Raw genomic sequence first — 18,188 nt, forward strand, 5'->3', positions numbered from 1 at the left:
GTGAGAGCCCCAAACCCACCCGGGGACGCCTCAGAACCACCTGAAAACTTCTGTGAGATCCCAAAACCACCTGAAAATCAACCGTGAGAGCCCCAAACCCACCCGGGGACGCCTCAGAACCGCCTGAAAGCCACCTGTGAGACCCCAAAAGCACCCCTGGCACCCCAAAACCCGCCGACCTTGAGGTTCTGCCCGTCGAAGGGCAGCGAGCCGCTGACCAGGGTGTAGAGGATGACCCCCAGGCTCCACACGTCCACCTCGGGCCCGTCGTACTTCTTGCCCTGGAAGAGCTCGGGGGCGGCGTAGGGGGGGGACCCGCAGAACGTGTCCAGCTTGTTCCCGAAGGTGAACTCGTTGCTGAACCCGAAGTCGGCGATTTTGATGTTCATGTCGGCGTCCAGCAGCAGGTTCTCGGCCTGGGGAGGGAAATGGGGGGTCTGGGGGTCCTGGTACCTCCCAGGGCTTCAGGGGGTCTGGTTGTGGAGTTGAGGGTCCTGGCACCTCCCAGGGGTTCAGGGGGTCTGGTTGTGAGGATTGGGGGTCCTGGTACCTCCCAGGAGGTTCAGGGGGTCTGGGGGCTGCCCTGGGGGGTCCTAGAGGTGAATTTGGGGGATCCTGGCACCTCCCAGGGGTTCAGGGGGGTCTGGTTGTGGGGATTGGGGGGTCCTGGCATATCCCAGGGGGTGCATTTGGGGGTCTAGGTACCTCCCAGGGGTTCAGGGGGTTGCCCTGGGGGGTCCTGGCACCTCCCAGGGGTTCAGGGGGGTCTGGTTGTGGGGATTGGGGGGTCCTGGTACCTCCCAGGAGGTTCAGGGGGGTCTGGGGGCTGCCCTGGGGGGTCCTGGTACCTCCTAGAGGTGAATTTGGGGGGTTCCTGGTACCTCCCAGGGGTTCAGGGGGGTCTGGTTGTGAGAATTGGGGGGTCCTGGCATCTCCCAGGGGTGCATTTGGGGGGTCCAGGTACCTCCCAGGGGTTCAGGGGGGTCTGGTTGTGGGGATTGGGGGGTCCTGGTACCTCCCAGGGGTGCATTTGGGGGGTTCCTGGCACCTCCCAGGGGTGCATTTGGGGGGTCCAGGTACCTCCCAGGGGTTCAGGGGGTCTGGTTGTGGGGATTAGGGGGTCCTGGTACCTCCCAGAGGTTCAGGGGGGTCTGGTTGTGGGGATGGGGGGTCCTGGTACCTCCCAGGGGTGCATTTGGGGGGTCTGGTTGTGGGGATGGGGGGTCCTGGTACTTCCCAGGGGTGCATTTGGGGGGTTCAGGTACCTCCCAGGGGTTCAGGGGGTCTGGTTGTGGGGATTAGGGGTCCTGGCACCTCCCAGGGGTTCAGAGGGCTGCCCTGGGGGGCCCTGGCACCTCCCAGGGGTTCAGGGGGTCTGGTTGTGGGGATTAGGGGTCCTGGCATCTCCCAGGGGTTCAGGGGGGTCTGATTGTGGGGATGAGGGGTCCTGGCATCTCCCAGGGGTGCATTTGGGGGGTCCAGGTACCTCCCAGGAGGTTCAGAGGGGTCTGGTTGTGGGGATTGGGGGGTCCTGGTACTTCCCAGGGGTGTATTTGGAGGGTTCCTGGCACCTCCCAGAGGTTCAGGGGGTCTGGTTGTGAGAAGTGGGGGGTTCTGGCACCTCCCAGAGGTTCAGGGGGGTCTGGCTGTGGGGACTGAGGGGTCCTGGCACCTCCCAGGAGTGCATTTGGGGGGTTCCTGGTACCTCCCAGGGGTTCGGGGGGGTCTGGTTGTGGGGATGGGGGGTCCTGGTACCTCCCAGGGGTTCAGGGAGTCTGGGGGCTGCCCTGGGGAATCCTGTAGGTGTCCAGGTGTGGATCTGGGGGTCCTACAGGTATCCAGGTGTGCTTTTGAGGGATCCTTACACCCTGCCAGGGGGTTCAGGGAGTCTGGGGGCTGCCCTGGGGGATCCTGTAGGTGTCCAGGTGTGGATCTGGGGGTCCTACAGGTATCCAGGTGTGGATTTGGGGGGTCCTTACACCCTCCTAGAGGATTAAGGGGTGTCTGGGGGCTGCCCTGGGGGTCTCAAGGATATCCAGGTGCTGCATTGGGGCCGAGGGGGCAGGTGGGGGGGGTCCTGGGGAGCACCTGGGGGTGCTGCCGGGGGTCCCAGGGGTGCCAAGGGGGTCCCAGGGGTGCCAAGGGGGTCCCCAGGTCAGGGATGGAGGGGAAGGCTCCTCACCTTCAGGTCCCTGTGCACAATGAACTTCTGGTGGCAGTACTGCACGGCCGACACTATCTGCAGGACAGGGGGGCGTCAGGGGGCCCCCCAGGGGCATCCCCAGCCCCCCTAGGGACACCAGGGGGGTCCCCAAATCTCCCCTGGGGGTGTCAAACAGCACCAACGCCCCCTGACCTGTCGGAACTTGGCCCGGGCCTCCTTCTCCTTCATCCGCCCGTGGGCCACCAGGTAGTCGAACACCTCACCTGGGGAGGGGGGACACAGAGAAGGGGGGGGTGAGAGGCAGCACAGCCCCCAGAACCCCCCAGCCCCCCAGAGCCCCCTTGACCCCCAAGCCCCCCACTCACCCCCACTGGCGTACTCCATGACGAGGTAAAGCGTCTTCTCTGTCTCGATCACCTCGAAGAGCTTCACTGCAAAGGGGACCAAGAGGGGCTGGAGAAGGGGGAGGGACACCCCTGGGACCCCCAAGGGTAGGGGACACCCCCAGGGAGGGGGTGGGGGGCCCAGCAGTCCCAGGGTGTGGCTGGGAAGGGGGTTTTTGTTGGGGAGGGGGTCTCACCTATGTTGGGGTGGTTCAGAACCTTCATGATTCGCACTTCCCGGAAGAGCTGCGGGAACAGGGACGGGGGGGGACATTTGGGGGGGGTCAGAGGGCACAGCCCCCACCATGTGGCCCCCCAAAATCAGTTGGGTTCCCCCCCCATCCCCAGGGACCCCCCAGCCCCTCACCTTCTGCAGGCTGGAGGAGTTGAGCTGCGTCTTGTCGATGATTTTCACAGCGACCTGCGAGGGGGAACAGGGGGGCGTCAGGGGGTCCCCAGGGCTGTCCCCAAGGCTGGGGTGGCACTGGGGGACAGGGTTGTCCCCACCCCACGGTGACACCTGCGCTGGGAGGATCAGGAACCCGTCCCTGTGCCCTGGTGGCACTCCCAGGGCAAGGAGCAGGGGTCAGTTCCCAGGCTCGGGTGACATTTGTGGGACAAGGGCCAGGAGCGTGTCCCCAGCCTACGGGGACACTCACGGGACAAGGGCTGTCCCCACGCCAGGGTGGCACTCACAGGACAAGGACCGAGAGCTCGGGACCATCCCTGTGCCAGGTGGCACTGCCAGGACCTGGAGCTGTCCCCACACCGTGGTGGCACCCACAGGAGGACCACGAGGACTGTCCCCACACCGTGGTGGTACAAGGACCAACACCCCAACACGGGGCCACCAATGGGATGAGGACAACGAGCCTGTCCCTGTGGTGACACCCACGGCACGAGGACCACAAACCCATCCCCACACCGTGGTGGCACCCACAGGACAAGGACCAGCACCTGTCCCCACACCATAGTGGCACCCACAGGACAAGGACTGTCCCCACACCATAGTGGCACCCACAGGACAAGGACCAGCACCTGTCCCCACACCATAGTGGCACCCACAGGACAAGGACCAGGACGTGTCCCCACGCCACAGTGACAGTCACTGCTGGGCACAGGAAGCCCATCCCTGTCCTGGCACTCCCAGGGCAAGGACCAGGAACCAAAACTGTCCCCACACCACGGTGACACTCCCAGGACAAGGACTGTCCCCACATCATGGGGACACTCCCAAGGTGAGGACCAGGATTCAAAACTGTCCCCACACCACGGTGACGCTCCCAAGGTGAGGAGCAGGACCCAGAACTGTCCCCACACCGTGGTGGCACCCACAGGACGAGGAGCAGGACCCAGAACTGTCCCCACACCGTGGTGATACCCACAGGATGAGGAGCAGGACCCAGAACTGTCCCCACACCGTGGTGGCACCCACAGGACAAGGAGCAGGACCCAGAACTGTCCCCACACCGTGGTGATACCCACAGGATGAGGAGCAGGACCCAGAACTGTCCCTGCACTGTAGTGACACCCACAGGATGAGGACTACGGGCCTGTCCCTGTAGTGGCCCCTACAAGAGAATCACAGGGACCCAAAACTGTCCCCACACCGTGGTGGCATCCATAGGACAAGGACTGTCCCAAACCCGCAGTGGCACCCACAGGACAAGAACCATCCCCACCCCACAGGTGGCACCCACAGGACAAGAACCATTCCCAACCCGCAGTGGCACCCACAGGACAAGGACCAACCCCCCCCGCCCCAGGGTGACACCGAGCCCCCCCCCGGGGTGGCACCCACCTCCTTGCCGGTGAGGACGTGGCGGGCCAGCTTGACCTTGGCGAAGTTGCCCTTGCCGATGGTTTTGAGGAGCCGGTAGTTGCCGATGTGGGGCTGCTCGTCGGCCGCGCTGCCCCCCGAGTTGCGGCCCCGCAGCATGTTGGCCTTGCCGCCCTTCCCCTCGGGGGCGCCGGGCTGGGGGGGACACGGGGGACGCTCAGAGGGGACACCCAGAGAGGGGGGGACACCCCCGGGGGAGGGTCCGGAGCGCTCGGCGGCTCAGCCGGGAGCAAAGTCCGGAGCGGAGCCCGCCCGGCGCGGCCGCGCCCCGGGAGCCGCCCCCGATACCTGACGCAAGCGCCGCCGGTTTCGGGATGGGCCGGGGGGTGGGTGGGGTGGGGAGGGGGGAAAAGGGGCCAGCGCTGTGTCACCCCTAACCCCCACTCCCCAGGGAGGGGACACACGGCCACGGCCACCCCCCAGCACGGCCACCCCCCAGCACGGCCACCCCCCAGCTCCGCACTCCCCTCCCGGAAAGCGGCGGCTCAAACCGGGCAGGATTCGACCCCAGAAACGGCAAACCCGCACACCTGAGTTCACAAACACACCCCCCACACCCCAAAACCCCCGCTGTGGGACCCCCCTGGCGAAGCGGGGACACTTTTATGGGGTGTTCCCTTGCGGGGAGTGAGTGAAACGTCGGCGCCGAGCGGTGTCACCCCCCTGTCACCCCCCCCTCCCCGAGCTGTCACCGCTCCGGTGACACCGGAGATAACGGGAGCGCGTGAGGGGCGGGAGAGCCGAGCCAGCCCCCTCCCCTGGGTGGGACCTGGGGCCCCCCCCAAACCCCTGCAGGGTTTATTTATAGGGGGGGGAACATCTCGGGGTTCCCCTTCCCCCCCCCTGCACCCGTGGGAAGGAAACGGTGGCGGAAGCCACAGGGGAGGTGCCGGCGATGGCGCAACCGAACCCCCAGATTTTGGGGGGAGAACGTGAGGTTTTGGGGACTGGGGGGAAGAGGGGATGAAGGACTAGATCTTCCCCACACCCCCCCACCAAATCCAGCGTGGTGATGTGGTGAAAAAGTGAAGGAAAAACGTTGGTTTGGTTTTTTTTCCTGCCAAAAAACTGCCGTGGCAACAGGGCGGGAGCGCGCACGGAGCCATCTGGCTCCGCTGCTGGGGGGGTTTGAGGCGGCACCGGCACCGGATCCCCCCCAAAAAAAAACCCTTAAAGGGGCAGGGGGGTCACCTGGATGGGGAGGGTCTTACTGGCAGCAGGGGAGGGGGTCACCTGGATCACCTGGATGGGGGGGTCTCACCAGCACCAGGTGGCGGGAAGGCCTCGGTGTCCCTCCCTCAACAACCAAACCCCCGTTAATCCCCCAAATCCACAGGTGCCCACCCCATTGGGGTTCACCCAGGGGTGTCCCCCCACCCTGGTTAACAGGCTCCGGTTAACCCCACGGCCCACTCGTGCCCACCCCACAGGGTGCCCCCATGTGCCCATCACTAACCCAGCCCCACACCCCTGTGCCCACCCCGGGGGGTGTCTGGGTGTCCCCCTCAGTGCCCCCCCAGCACTCCCCGGGGTGTCTGGGTGTCCCCTCAGTGCCCCCACCCGAGCCCCTCTGGCACTCACCGGGGTGTCTGGGTGTCCCCTCAGTGCCCCCACACCCCGAGCCCCCTGGCACTCACCGAGGTGTCTGGAGTGTCCCCCAGTGTCCCCCCGAGACCCCCTGGCACTCCCTGGGGTGTCTGGGTGCCCCCTCAGTGCCCCCAGCACTCCCTGGGGTGTCTGGGTGTCCCCAGTGCCCCACACCGAGCCCCCGGCACTCCCGGAGTGTTTAGGTGTCCCCCAGTGTCCCCACACCCAAGCCCCCTGGCACTCACCAGGGTGTCCAGTGTCCCCCAGTGCCCCCACACCCCGAGCCCCCTGGCACTCACCAGGGTGTCCGTGTGTCCCCCTCAGTGCCCCCACACCCTCAGGGGTCCCCGCGCGGGCGGTGCCGGCGGAAGCCCGCGGGACGCCGGGACACGCGAACACGCCGGGAACACGCCAGGAACACGCCGGGAACGCGGGACCGGCTCGACCGGTTGGGGCCGAGGCCGGAGCGGCCGGGCGGGGGTGCGGGGCTGGGGAGTCCCGGACGGGGAGGGGGGTAACGGGTGGGAATGGGGGGGATTGAGGTGCCAGGGCCCCGTCCTGCGGCCCCAAGCAGGGAATCGCCTTGAATGGCGGTGACGTCACCGGGCTGTGGTGATGTCACTGGGGTTGTGGTGATGTCACCAGGCCCAAAGGTGAGTGCGTCACCGGGCTGTGGTGATGTCACTGGGGTTGTGGTGATGTCACCAGGCCCAAAGTGACGTCACCGGGGCTGTGGTGATGTCACCGGGGTTGTGGTGATGTCACCAGGCCCAAAGTGATGCCACCAGGCCCAAAGCGATGTCACCGAGTCAAAGTGGTGTCACCAGGCCCTCAAAGTGATGTCACCTGCCACAGGGTGATGTCACCGAGTTCAAAGCGATGTCACCCAGGGCTGGAGTGATGTCACCGGAGCTGTGGGTTATGTCACTGGCTCTGAGGCGATGTCACCCTGTCCAAAGTGACATCACCGGGCCCAGGGATGGCATCACCGATGTCACCAGCTGGGCGTGAGGATCCCGAGGACACCGAGAGGTGCCGGTGCCACCAATGCCGAGCTGGTGACAAGCGGTGCCAGTGTCCCCAGTGCCGGTGTACCCAGTGCCAGTGTCCCCCCAGTGCCGGTGTCCCCCAGTGCCGGTGTCCCCAGTGCCGGTGTCCCCAGTGCCAGTGTCCCCCCAGTGCCGGTGTCCCCCCAGCGCCGGTGTCCCCAGTGCCGGTGTCCCCAGTGCCGGTGTCCCCAGTGCCAGTGTCCCCCCAGTGCCGGTGTCCCCCAGTGCCGGGTGTCCCCCAGTGCCGGTGTCCCCAGTGCCGGTCCCCCCAGTGCCGGTGTCCCCAGTGCCGGTGTCCCCAGTGCCAGTGTCCCCACGTGCCGGTGTCCCCAGTGCCGGTGTCCCCAGTGCCGGTGTCCCCAGTGCCGGTGTCCCCCCAGTGCCGGTGTCCCCAGTGCCGGTGTCCCCCGTGCCGGTGTCCCCCCAGTGCCGGTGTCCCCCAGTGCCGGTGTCCCCACAGTGCCAGTGTCCCCAGTGCCAGTGTCCCCCGTGCCGGTGTCCCCAGTGCCGGTGTCCCCACAGTGCCGGTGTCCCCTGTGCCAGTGTCCCCAGTGCCAGTGTCCCCCGTGCCGGTGTCCCCAGTGCCGGTGTCCCCAGTGCCAGTGTCCCCAGTGCCAGTGTCCCCCCAGTGCCGGTGTCCCCAGTGCCGGTGTCCCACAGTGCCAGTGTCCCCAGTGCCGGGGGGGTCTCCAGGCCCCCCAACCCCCCCACGGTGGCAGCCGCGGAGGCAGCGCCGGCGCCGCTCAAATGTCACCCAAATTTAGGTATTCCTGAAGCTCCTTTTTTTCCCCCCCAAACCCCCCCAGTTCAGGTTCCACGTGACAGAGGTATCGGGGGAGGGGGGGTCAGGGAAAAGACCCCCCCTGTTTTGGCTGCCGGGTTTGGGGGGGAGATGTGAATCCCCCCCCTCTCCTCGGCGCCGCCGCCCCCTCCCCAAATCCTGGCAGGCAGGAATAGTTTTTTCTCTGGTGTTACATAACGGCGGATAAATAAGAGGAAAACCACCCAAAACGAGGATTGGGGGGGGAAGGGGGGGCCGATGCCACGGTGACGGGCACAGAACAGGTGGCATCGCCTCGTCCCCGAGGTTGGGGACACGGGCACGGGGCCACCTGTGCCCCCCCTCCACCCCATGGGGGTCCCTCCCCGTCACCTGGGGGTCCCCACCGTCACAGCAGGGGGGGAGCCCCCCAAAACATCACCCAAAATGGGGGGGACGCACAGGGGTGCAGGGGAAGCTCAGGTGCCCCCCAGAAAGGGCTGAGCCAGAACTGGGGTCCCCCGGCAGCAACCGCAGAGGGGACCCCACGAGCCCCCCCAAAATCCACCCCCTAAAACGGGGGATCCCCCATTCCAGCTGCCCCCAAAGGGCTCTGGGTCTCTCATCCCCCTAAGCACACCCAGGGGTGAACCCACCCCCGTTCCCCAACCTCGGGGGGAGGCAGGTCCCCCCTCACAGGGGTAGGCACCCCCATAATTTGGGGGGTACCCACCCCAGAGCCCCCCGAAAGCCGTCGGAGGGCCCCGTGCCCGCGGCAGCGCCGCCGCCCCCACGATCCCCCCCCGCCGTGTGGAGGGGGCTGCAGCAGGGAAGGGGGTGGGACGACGCCCCCACACCTCGATTTGCACGGATGAGGAGGGGGGGGACAACGACACCCCAAACATCATCACCACACACCCCCCACAAAATACCCTGGTGGGGTCCACGTGGGGGGCTGGTACCCCCCTGCCTGCCCCCCCCTCTAGGGTGCAAGACTTGGCCCCCTCACCCCCACTTTGGGGGGGGACACACACACGCTGGTGTCCCCTCTCAGGGACCCCCAAAATGGGACCCCCAAAGCTTTTGGGGGGCCCAGCCCGGGAGCCCCTCCCTGCACCCCATCCCAGGGAGGAGCCCGATCCAGCCCCCGGAGGGGGGGCCCTGGCCCAGGACCCCCCACCCCACAGGGGGTCTGGCCCATTGGAAGGCCTCAGGGTGCCTCATGGAGGGGGGCTGTGAGGGGAGCTGGGGACCCCCAGCACCCCCTTTGTGCCTCCAGAACCCCCGTTTTCCTCTCGTGGACGGGTCCAAGGCCCCCCGAGACCCCCTTTCCTCCACACAGAAGGGCCCACGACCCCCTCAGAGCCCCCTCTCCCCTCGCAGAACCATCCCAGGCCCCTCCAGTCCCTCCTTTCCCTGCACGGAGAGGGCCCAGGACCCGCTCAGACACCCTTTTTACCTCACAAAAATCACTCAAGCCCCTTTCACGTCCCCCTTTTCCCCTCACAGACTGACCCCAGACCCCCCTTTTCCCTCTGCAGACCCTCCCAGACCCCCTCGCAAAACAACCCCGGACCTTTCCAGCCCCTCAGTTTCCTCCCAGACTCCCTTTTGCCCCCTCACAAACCAGCCCAGCTCCCCCTCGGACACCTCTTTTACCTCACAAAATCACAGGGGTCCCCCTCAGACCCCCTTTTTCCCCTCACAAACCCTTCTTTCCCTCCGCAGAACAAGCTCGGATCCCGTTTTTTACCTCACGGAAGGAACCAGGACCCCCCCAGTCCTCCTTTTTACCCCTTTTCCTCCCTAAATAAACCCCCCAAGTGCCCTCAGAACCCTTTTCCTCTCACAAACCCAGCCCAGACGCCCCAACCCCCCTCCACCAAAAAGACCCCAGACCCTCCCGGTCCCCCTTTTTTACCCTCTCAGACCATTCGTTTCCTCCTCACAAATCGCTCCACGGCCCTCCTCAAGACCCTCATATTTTCCCCCACCGAACGCCCCAGACCCCTCAGACCCCCTTTTCCCCTCACAAAAACGCCCCCAGACCCCCTCGGACCCCCTTTTCCCTCACCAGACGCCCCCAGACCCCTTTCTCCCGCCGCTCGCCCCTCACCTGCTCCGCGTCCCTCTCGTTGACGGTCGGCAAAGGGCTGCGGGCGCTGCTCGACATGGCGGCCCCCCCGCGCCGCCGGCGACTATCGCGATAGGGGGAAGCCGCGGCGAGGCGGTGTGCGGGGAGGGGAAGGGAGAGCGGGGAGCTCAAGGGGCGGGGGGCCAGGCCAGCGGCATCGGGGGCCGGGAGAGGAGCAGGGGGGGAGCGGGCGGGGTCCGCCCGGCCCGGCCCGGCCGCCTCCTCCTCCTCCTCCTCCTCCTCCTCCTCACGCCGCCTCAGCGCCCCGCGGCTCCCAACATGGCGGCCGCCGCCGGCCCTCGGCCGTTTCCGCCGCCGCGCCGGAAACACCCGACGCGCCCCCCCCCTCCCTCTGTGTCCCCCTCAAGCCCAGGTTCGGCTCTTCCCGGAGCCGCTCGGGAAAACCTTCGGGCCTTTCCGGAGCCGCCCGGAGGAGCCTTCGGGGTTTTCCGCCCAGAGCCGCGCGAGGAGCCGAACCCGCGTGGGGACGGAAACACCCGAGGAGAGACGCGGAAATAACCGAACCCTCCCGGACGCCTTCGGGCGCTTCGGGCTGGGACGGGAAGAGCCGAGTGAAGACGGAAATACCCGAACTGCCCTCGGGCTCCTTCGGGACCTTCCGCTCGTTACGGAAAGAGCCGAGCGGAGCCGAATCCCCCCCCCAAACTCTGGTGGAGACCCCAAAACGGGGGGGGGGAGACCCGACCCCCCGAGCCCTCCCTCATTTTGGGGTGGGGGGGACTCCAGGCCACCTGAGCCCTCCCCGATTTTGGGGTGGGAGGGAGACCCGGCCCACCGAGAGACCTCCCCGATTTTGGGGTGGGAGGGTCCCAGTTTGCAGTGGGGAGGGGCACTGGGAGCACTGGGAGGGGGTACTGGGATGGTGGAAGGGAGGGAAACACCGATTTTAGAGGATGGGGCGGGACCAGCCGCGGAATCCACGCCCCCATCCCAAAGTGAGGGGCGTGGCTCCCCAAACCCCGCCCCCTGTGGACCAAAGGGGCGGGGCCAGCTCAAGGTTGGGGGGGTGGAGGTCTCGTTGGTGCCCCCTCGGTCCGGGACCCCCCGGGCGATGCTGCGGGGTGGGGGTGGGGATGGACTTCATGGGGGAGGGGGCGTCCAGGAGCTCCCCCTTCCCCCCCTTCTGGGGGATCCCCCCTAAAAATCACCGTTATGGCTTTATTTTGGGGGGGTGTGGTGGGCTGAGACCTGCTGGTGACTCCTCCCCGCCCTCCAAGCCCCCTCTTGGCGGGGAGGGGCGGGATTTGGGGAGGGGTCGGGGATGGGAAAGGCGCGCGGCCCCTTTAAATTTACCCAGGAGCCCTTCAAGGAGCCCCAGGGGCCCCTCGGCCGCGTCCCCACCCGGCCGGGCCCCCGCCCAGCGCCGCCGCCACCGCCCTGGACCCGCCATGGAGCTCCTGAGCCCCCTCCCCACCCCGGACAGCCCAGGTGAGCACCGGGGAGGGTGGGAAAGGGGTGGGCGCTGCGGCCCTTTAAGGAGACCCCCCTCTGGGGAGAATCCCCCTTTGGAGCACAATGGGAGCGACGCTGCCCCCTCCCCCCGTCACCCCCCGGCCCTTCAGGGTGCCCCCAGCAATTCGGGGTGCCCCTGCCCCTTCAGGTGCTCCCTGATCCCATTTGGGATGGCTCCGTGGCTTTAGGATGCCCTTCAGGACGCCTCTGCCCCCTTTAGGGGCAATCCCAGCAATTTAGGATGCCCTCATCCCTTAAAACCCCCTCCCCCCCATCCCTTCGAAGGTGCTTCTGTCCCTTTAAGATCCCCTCACCCAATTTGGGACGCCCCCCATTCCTTCAGAGCAGTCCCTGGCCCTTTAAGATGCCTTCAGGAATTTGGGATGCTCCTGTCCCTTTAAGATGCTCCTGTCCCTTTAAGATGTTCCTGTCCCTTTAAGATGTTCGTGTCCCTTTAAGATGTTCCTGTCCCTTTAAGGTGCTCCTGTCCCTTTAACATGTTCCTGTCCCTTTAAGGTGCTCCTGTCCCTTTAAGATGTTCCTGTCCCTTTAAGATGTTCGTGTCCCTTTAAGATGTTCCTGTCCCTTTAAGGTGCTCCTGTCCCTTTAACATGTTCCTGTCCCTTTAAGATATTCCTGTCCCTTTAAGGTGCTCCTGTCCCTTTAAGATGTTCCTGTCCCTTTAAGATGTTCGTGTCCCTTTAAGATGTTCCTGTCCCTTTAAGGTGCTCCTGTCCCTTTAAGATGCTCCTGTCCCCTTAAGATGCTCCTGTCCCTTTAAGATGCTCCTGTCCCTTTAAGATGTTCCTGTCCTTTTAACATGTTCCTGTCCCTTTAAGATGCTCCTGTCCCTTTAAGATGTTCCTGCCCCTTTAAAATGCTCCTGTCCCTTTAAGATGTTCCTGTCCCTTTAAGATGCTCCTGTTCCTTTAAGATGTTCGTGTCCCTTTAAGATGCTCCTGTCCCTTTAAGACCCCCCCCTTCAATTTAGGATGCCCCTCCCCCTTAAGGTGTCCCCGCCCCTTTTTCACTCCAAGTGCTGGCCCTTTAAGAGCCCCTGAGCCAGTGGAGGTTGTCCCTGTGCCCCCAAGATGCCCCCAGGAATTTTGGGATGCCCCCATTCCCTTTAAGATGCCCCTGAATCCCCTTCGTCCCTCCCACCCCTCTGCACCCCCCAATTCCCCCTCCACCCCTGGGTGGTCCCCCTTTCATCAACTCCCAACCCCTAGGCCCCTGTACACCTTGGATCCCCCAAACCCCCTCCTCCCCTTGGACCCCCAAATCCCCATTTCCAGTTCCCCCAATATAAAACTCCCCAAACCTCCCCAAACCCCTCCCCTTGGAACCCCCAAATCCCCATTTCCCGGTTCCCCAATATAAATCCCCCAAACCCTCCCTAAACCCCCTCCTCTTGGACCCCTCAAATCCCCATTCCCGGTCTCTCCCAACACACCAACCACTCCTAACCCCCTCTCAAACCCCCTCCTCCTCCTTGGACCCCCTCAAATCCCCATTCCCAGTTCCCCCAATATAAAGCCCCCAACCCCTCCCCAAACCCCCTCCTCCTTGGACATCCCCCCAAATCCCCATTTCCCAGTTCCCCCAACATACCAACCACCCCAACCCTCCTCTCAACCCCCCATCCCTTGTACCCTCCAAATCCCCATTTCCGGTTCCCACAATATAAACCCTCTCAAACCCCCTCCCTTGACCCCCCAAATTCCCTTTCTCGGGTTCCCCAATATAAAACCCCCAAACCCTCTCCCCAAACCCCCTACTCCCTTGGACCCCCTAAATCCCCATTCCCGGGTTCCCCAATATAAACCCCCAACCCTCCCTAAAACCCCCTACTCCCCTTGGATCCCCCAAATCCCCATTCCCAGGTTCCCCCTCCCAAACCCCCTCCTCTTGGACCCCCAAATCCCCATTCCCAGTTTCCCAGACCCTCCTCCAGACGGACCCTGTTGATGGAGGGGGGGTGTGGGACACATTGAGGGGATCCCCAACAGACCCCCCTCACCCCTGCCTCTCTCCCCTCCCCCACGAGCCCCCTGCAGCCCCTCGGACCCGCGGGAGTGGCGAGCGTCGCGGCCGGGCCGGAGCCGCGTGCCGGGCCGGGACCACCGGCGTTATTACCACGAGCGCTGGCGCTCCGAGTACCTGATGGAGTTCCGGGGGGCGCGGCGCGGGATGCGCTGCCTCGTGTGCGGCAGCGCCCTGGCCACGCTCAAGCTCAGCACCATCAAGCGCCACATCCGCCAGAGGCACCCCTACTCGGGCCGCTGGGGGCCCCGCCAGAGGCAGCTGGTGCTGCGCTCCTGGGACCCCCGCCCTGAGCCGCCCCCCGGCCCCGAGGGAACCCCCGGAGCCGCCCGGGGGGCAGGTACGGGGTGGGGAGGGGAAGGGGGGTTGAGGAGGCCCTTTAAGGAGAGCGTTGCCCTTTTAAGTGTGGCCACACTGCCTTTAATATGAGCATTGCCCTTTGAAATGCGGCCACGCCCCTTTGGAGATGGCCACGCCCCATTTGATGTGAGGACCACCCCTTTACATGCTACCACGCCCCATTTGGTGTGACCATCACCCCTTTAAATGCGACCACACCCCAATTTTATGAGCACTGTCCCTTTAAATGTGCCCACGCCCTCCCTTAATATAAGCCCCGCCCTTTAAAGTGTAACCACTCCCCCTTTGGACACCCCCCTCTAAAGTGTCACTACACCCCTCCAATATGAGCGTTACCCCTTTAGATGTGGCCACGCCCCATTTAAAATAGGCATTGCCCTTTTAAACGTGACCACACCTCCTTTAACCCAAGCACCGCCCCTTTAAATGGCAACACATCCATTCAACACCAGCATTGCCTTTTTAAGGGTGGCCCCACCCCATTTGAGCGTTACCCTTTTAACGGTGCCCACGCCCCCTTTATCACAAGTCCCGCCCCTTTCCTCATGGCCACGCCCTCCTTGAGCAAGGCCAGGACTAAACCAGAGCCATTGGCCCTTTAAATGTGGCTCCTCCCCTTTGGCCAGAGCCCCGCCCCTTTATCTCAATGACCACGCCCCTTTAGACAGGCCACTCCCCCCGCTGTCCCCATCCTGTCCCCAAGGTGTCCCCAACACTCCCAGGTGTCCCCAACGCCCCTGCCCCATCCCACAATGTCCCCCCCAAGTGTCCCCAAACTGTCCCCAACGCCCCAAGTCCCCTGTCCCGACGTCCTTGTCCTGTCCCACCACGTCCCCACGGTGTCCCCAACGCCCCTGCCCCATCCTACAATGTCCCCCCCAAGTGTCCCCAAACTGTCCCCAACGCCCCAAGTCCCCTGTCCCGACGTCCTTGTCCTGTCCCACCACGTCCCCACGGTGTCCCCACGGTGTCCCCAACGCCCCTGCCCCATCCCACAATGTTCCCTCCAAGTGTCCCCAAACTGTCCCCAACGCCCCAAGTCCCCTGTCCCCGACGTCCTTGTCCCGTCCCACCACGTCCCCACCGTGTCCCCACGGTGTCCCCACGGTGTCCCCAAGGTCCCTGCCCCGTCCCACAATGTCTCCCCCAAGTGTCCCCAAACTGTCCCCAACGCCCCAAGTCCCCTGCCCCAATGTCCTTGTCCCATCCCACCACATCCCCAAGGTGTCCCCACAGTGTCCCCACGGTGTCCCCAACGCTCCTGCCCCATCCCACAATGTCCCCCCCAAGTGTCCCCAAACTGTCCCCAAGTCCCCTGCCCCAATGTCCTTGTCCCATCCCACCACGTCCCCACGGTGTCCCCACCGTGTCCCCACGGTGTCCCCAAGGTCCCTGCCCCACCCCACGCGTCCCTGATTCCCCCAAGGTGTCCCCTGTGTGACCCCCGTGTCCCCTCCCCGCAGGGTCCCCGTCGCCGTGCCCCGGGGGGGTGTCCCCTCCCTCTCCGGGGGTGTCCCCTCCCTCTCCGGGGGTGTCCCCGCCGGGGTGGCCCCGGGGACCCCGTGCGGGGGTGGCTGCGGGCGGAGCTGCTGCTGGACCTGGAGCGGGGCCACCTGCGGTGCCTCCTGTGCGCGTGTCCCCTCCCGTCCCTGCACCTCGGGGACATCCGGCGGCACGCGCTGGCCCGGCACCCCGACAGCCTGGCCCTGCCGCCACCGCGGGGACACCATGGGGACAGGGGACAGCCCTGGGGACAGGGGACAGCGGGGACACACAGGGGACAGGGGACAGCAGGGACACCATGGGGACAGGGGACAGCAGGGACAGCCTGGGGACAGCCCTGGGGACAGGGGACAGCGGGGACAGCCCTGGGGACAGGGGACAGCAAGGACACACAGGGGACAGCCCTGGGGATAGGGGACAGTGGGGACACCATGGGGACAGCCCTGGGGACAGGGGACAGCCCGGGGACAGACCTTGGGACAGGGGACAGCGGGGACACACAGGGCACAGCCCAGCCAGCCTGGCCCTGCCGCCACCACGGGGACACCATGGGGACAGCCCTGGGGACAGGGGACAGCAGGGACACACAGGGGACAGCCCAGCCAGGGGAGGACAGCAGGGACACCCAGGGGACAGCCCTGGGGACAGGGGACTGCGGGGACAGCCTGGGGACAGGGGACAGCGGGGACACACAGGGGACAGCCCTGGGGACAGGGGACAGCGGGGACACACAGGGGACAGCCCAGCCAGCCTGGCCCTGCCGCCACCACGGGGACACCATGGGGACAGGCCTGGGGACAGGGGACAGCGGGGACAGCCTGGGGACAGGGGACAGCCCAGGGACAGCCCAGCCAGCCTGGCCCTGCCGCCACCACGGGGACACCATGGGGACAGCCCTGGGGACAGGGGACAGCGGGGACAGCCTGGGGACAGACCTGGGGACAGGGGACAGCCTGGGGACAGCCCAGCCAGCCTGGCCCTGCCACCACCACGGGGACATCATGGGGACAGGGGACAGCGGGGACACACAGGGGACAGCCCTGGGGACAGGGGACAGCAGGGACACACAGGGGACAGCCCAGCCAGGGGAGGACAGCAGGGACACCCAGGGGACAGCCCTGGGGACAGGGGACATCGGGGACACCCAGGGCACAGCCTGGCCAGTGGGGGACAGCGGAGACACCCAGGGGACAGCCCTGGGGACAGGGGACACCCAGGGGACAGCCCTGGAGACAGAGGACAGTGGGGACACCCAGGGGACAAACTGACACAGCAGGGACACCCCGGGGACAGCCCTGGGGACAGAGGACAGCGGGGACACCCAGGGGACAGCCCTGCCAGGGGGGGACAGCAGGGACACCCAGGGGACAAACTGACACAGCGGGGACACCCCGGGGACAGCCCTGCCGGGGGGGACAAAAGGGACACACAGGGGACAGCCCAGGGGACAGGGGACAGCAGGGACACACAGGGGACAAACTGCTGCCCCAGTGCCACCCCTGGGACAAACTGCCAGCCTGGGGACAGAGAAGACACCACGGGGACAGCCCCGGTGAGAGGGGACACTGCAGGGACAAACTGGCACCACGGGGGCACAGCGGGGACAAAGTGCCACCTCCAGGACAGCGGGGACACGGCAGGGACACTCCTGGTGAGAGGGGACATTTGGGGACAGGGGGGACACTGTGGGGACAGCCACGGGGAGGGGGACAGGGGACATGGGGGGATGGGGACATCGGGGGGGTGGGGACACTGAGGGGGGCTGTGGGGACACTGGGGGTTTGGGGACATGGGGACACTGAGGGGGGACTGTGGGGACCCTGGGGGTTTGGGGACCCTGGGGGCTGTGGGACATGGGGACACTGAGGGGGTGGCTGTGGGGACCCTGGGGGTTTGGGGAACACTGAGGGTTTGGGGACATGGGGACACTGAGGGGGACTGGGAACCCTGGGGGTTTGGGGACATGGGGACCCTGGGGGCTGTGGGAACCCTGGGGGTTTGGGGACATGGGGACCCTGGGGCTGTGGGGACCCTGGGGGTTTGGGGACATGGGGACACTGAGGGGGTGGCTATGGGGACCCTGGGGGTTTGGGAACACTGGGGGTTTGGGGACATGGGGACACTGAGGGGGACTGTGGGAACCCTGGGGGTTTGGGGACATGGGGACATTTGGGGGCTGGAGGGGGCTGTGGGGACCTGAGGCCACCCCAGTGAGGTGACAAGGAGGTGACAGCGCTGTCCCACCCCCACAGCACTGCCACCCCCCCACCCCACTGAGGAGGAGGAGGAAGAGGAAGACCCCAAGGGGGGGGTCGAGGGCACAGGACCCTTCCCCCCCTGCACCACCTGAGCCCCCAGGATGGGGACACCCCACAGGGGGGTGGGGACAGCAGTGACACCCCCACCCCACCCCAGAGGTGGCACCTCCCTCACTGGTGTCACTGTGTGTGTCCCCCCCACCAGTGTCACCCTATTTATATCTCTGTGTCCCCCGTTTTTATGGGCCCCCAAAATAAACCCCCCAAATAAACCCCGCTCCTGGAGACCCCTGGAGTGACGGGGGACATTTGGGGGACACTGGGGGGATATTTGGGGGTCACAGGACATTGGGGGGGCACAAAAGGACATTTGAGGGGTCTGGGGGACGTTTTAGGGGACATTTGGGGGCACCAGGAACATTTGAGGGGATCTTTGGGGCATCCCAGGGACAGTGGGGAGGACACTCGGGGGTCCCAGGGCCGCTTTGGGGGTTCCAGGGCTGTTTTGGGGGTCCCAGGGCCGTTTTGGGGGTCCCAGGGCCATTTTGGGGGGTCCCAGGCCGTTTGGGGGTCCCAGGGCCGTTTTGGGGGTCCCAGGGCCATTTTGGGGTCCCAGCACAAGGGGGGCCGAGAT

General features: G+C 65.7%; 2 protein-coding genes across 2 annotated transcripts; one reads left to right on the forward strand and one right to left on the reverse strand.

Annotated features, from left to right (window-relative positions):
* Positions 1–113: 113 nt before the first annotated feature.
* Positions 114–10,035, reverse strand: LOC126635923 (serine/threonine-protein kinase MARK2-like). The gene is made up of 8 exons (XM_050307595.1): positions 9,900–10,035; positions 4,349–4,522; positions 2,915–2,968; positions 2,745–2,793; positions 2,530–2,595; positions 2,357–2,427; positions 2,183–2,239; positions 114–416 (listed from the first exon to the last, which is right to left on the reverse strand). Exons 1-8 carry the CDS (start codon positions 9,954–9,956, stop codon positions 114–116), a joined length of 831 nt encoding a protein of 276 aa, XP_050163552.1. The 5' UTR covers positions 9,957–10,035.
* A 3,322-nt stretch (positions 10,036–13,357) lies between these two features.
* ZFTA (zinc finger translocation associated) lies at positions 13,358–17,781 on the forward strand. The gene is made up of 4 exons (XM_050307596.1): positions 13,358–13,370; positions 13,438–13,773; positions 16,788–16,947; positions 17,549–17,781. The coding sequence occupies exons 1-3, from the start codon at positions 13,358–13,360 to the stop codon at positions 16,850–16,852; spliced, it is 414 nt and encodes a 137-aa protein (XP_050163553.1). The 3' UTR covers positions 16,853–16,947; positions 17,549–17,781.
* Positions 17,782–18,188: the final 407 nt, after the last annotated feature.

Source organism: Myiozetetes cayanensis, unplaced genomic scaffold (genome assembly GCF_022539395.1).
Source record: "Myiozetetes cayanensis isolate MyiCay16 unplaced genomic scaffold, myiCay2020 scf120, whole genome shotgun sequence".
NCBI classification, from domain to species: Eukaryota; Metazoa; Chordata; class Aves; order Passeriformes; family Tyrannidae; genus Myiozetetes; species Myiozetetes cayanensis.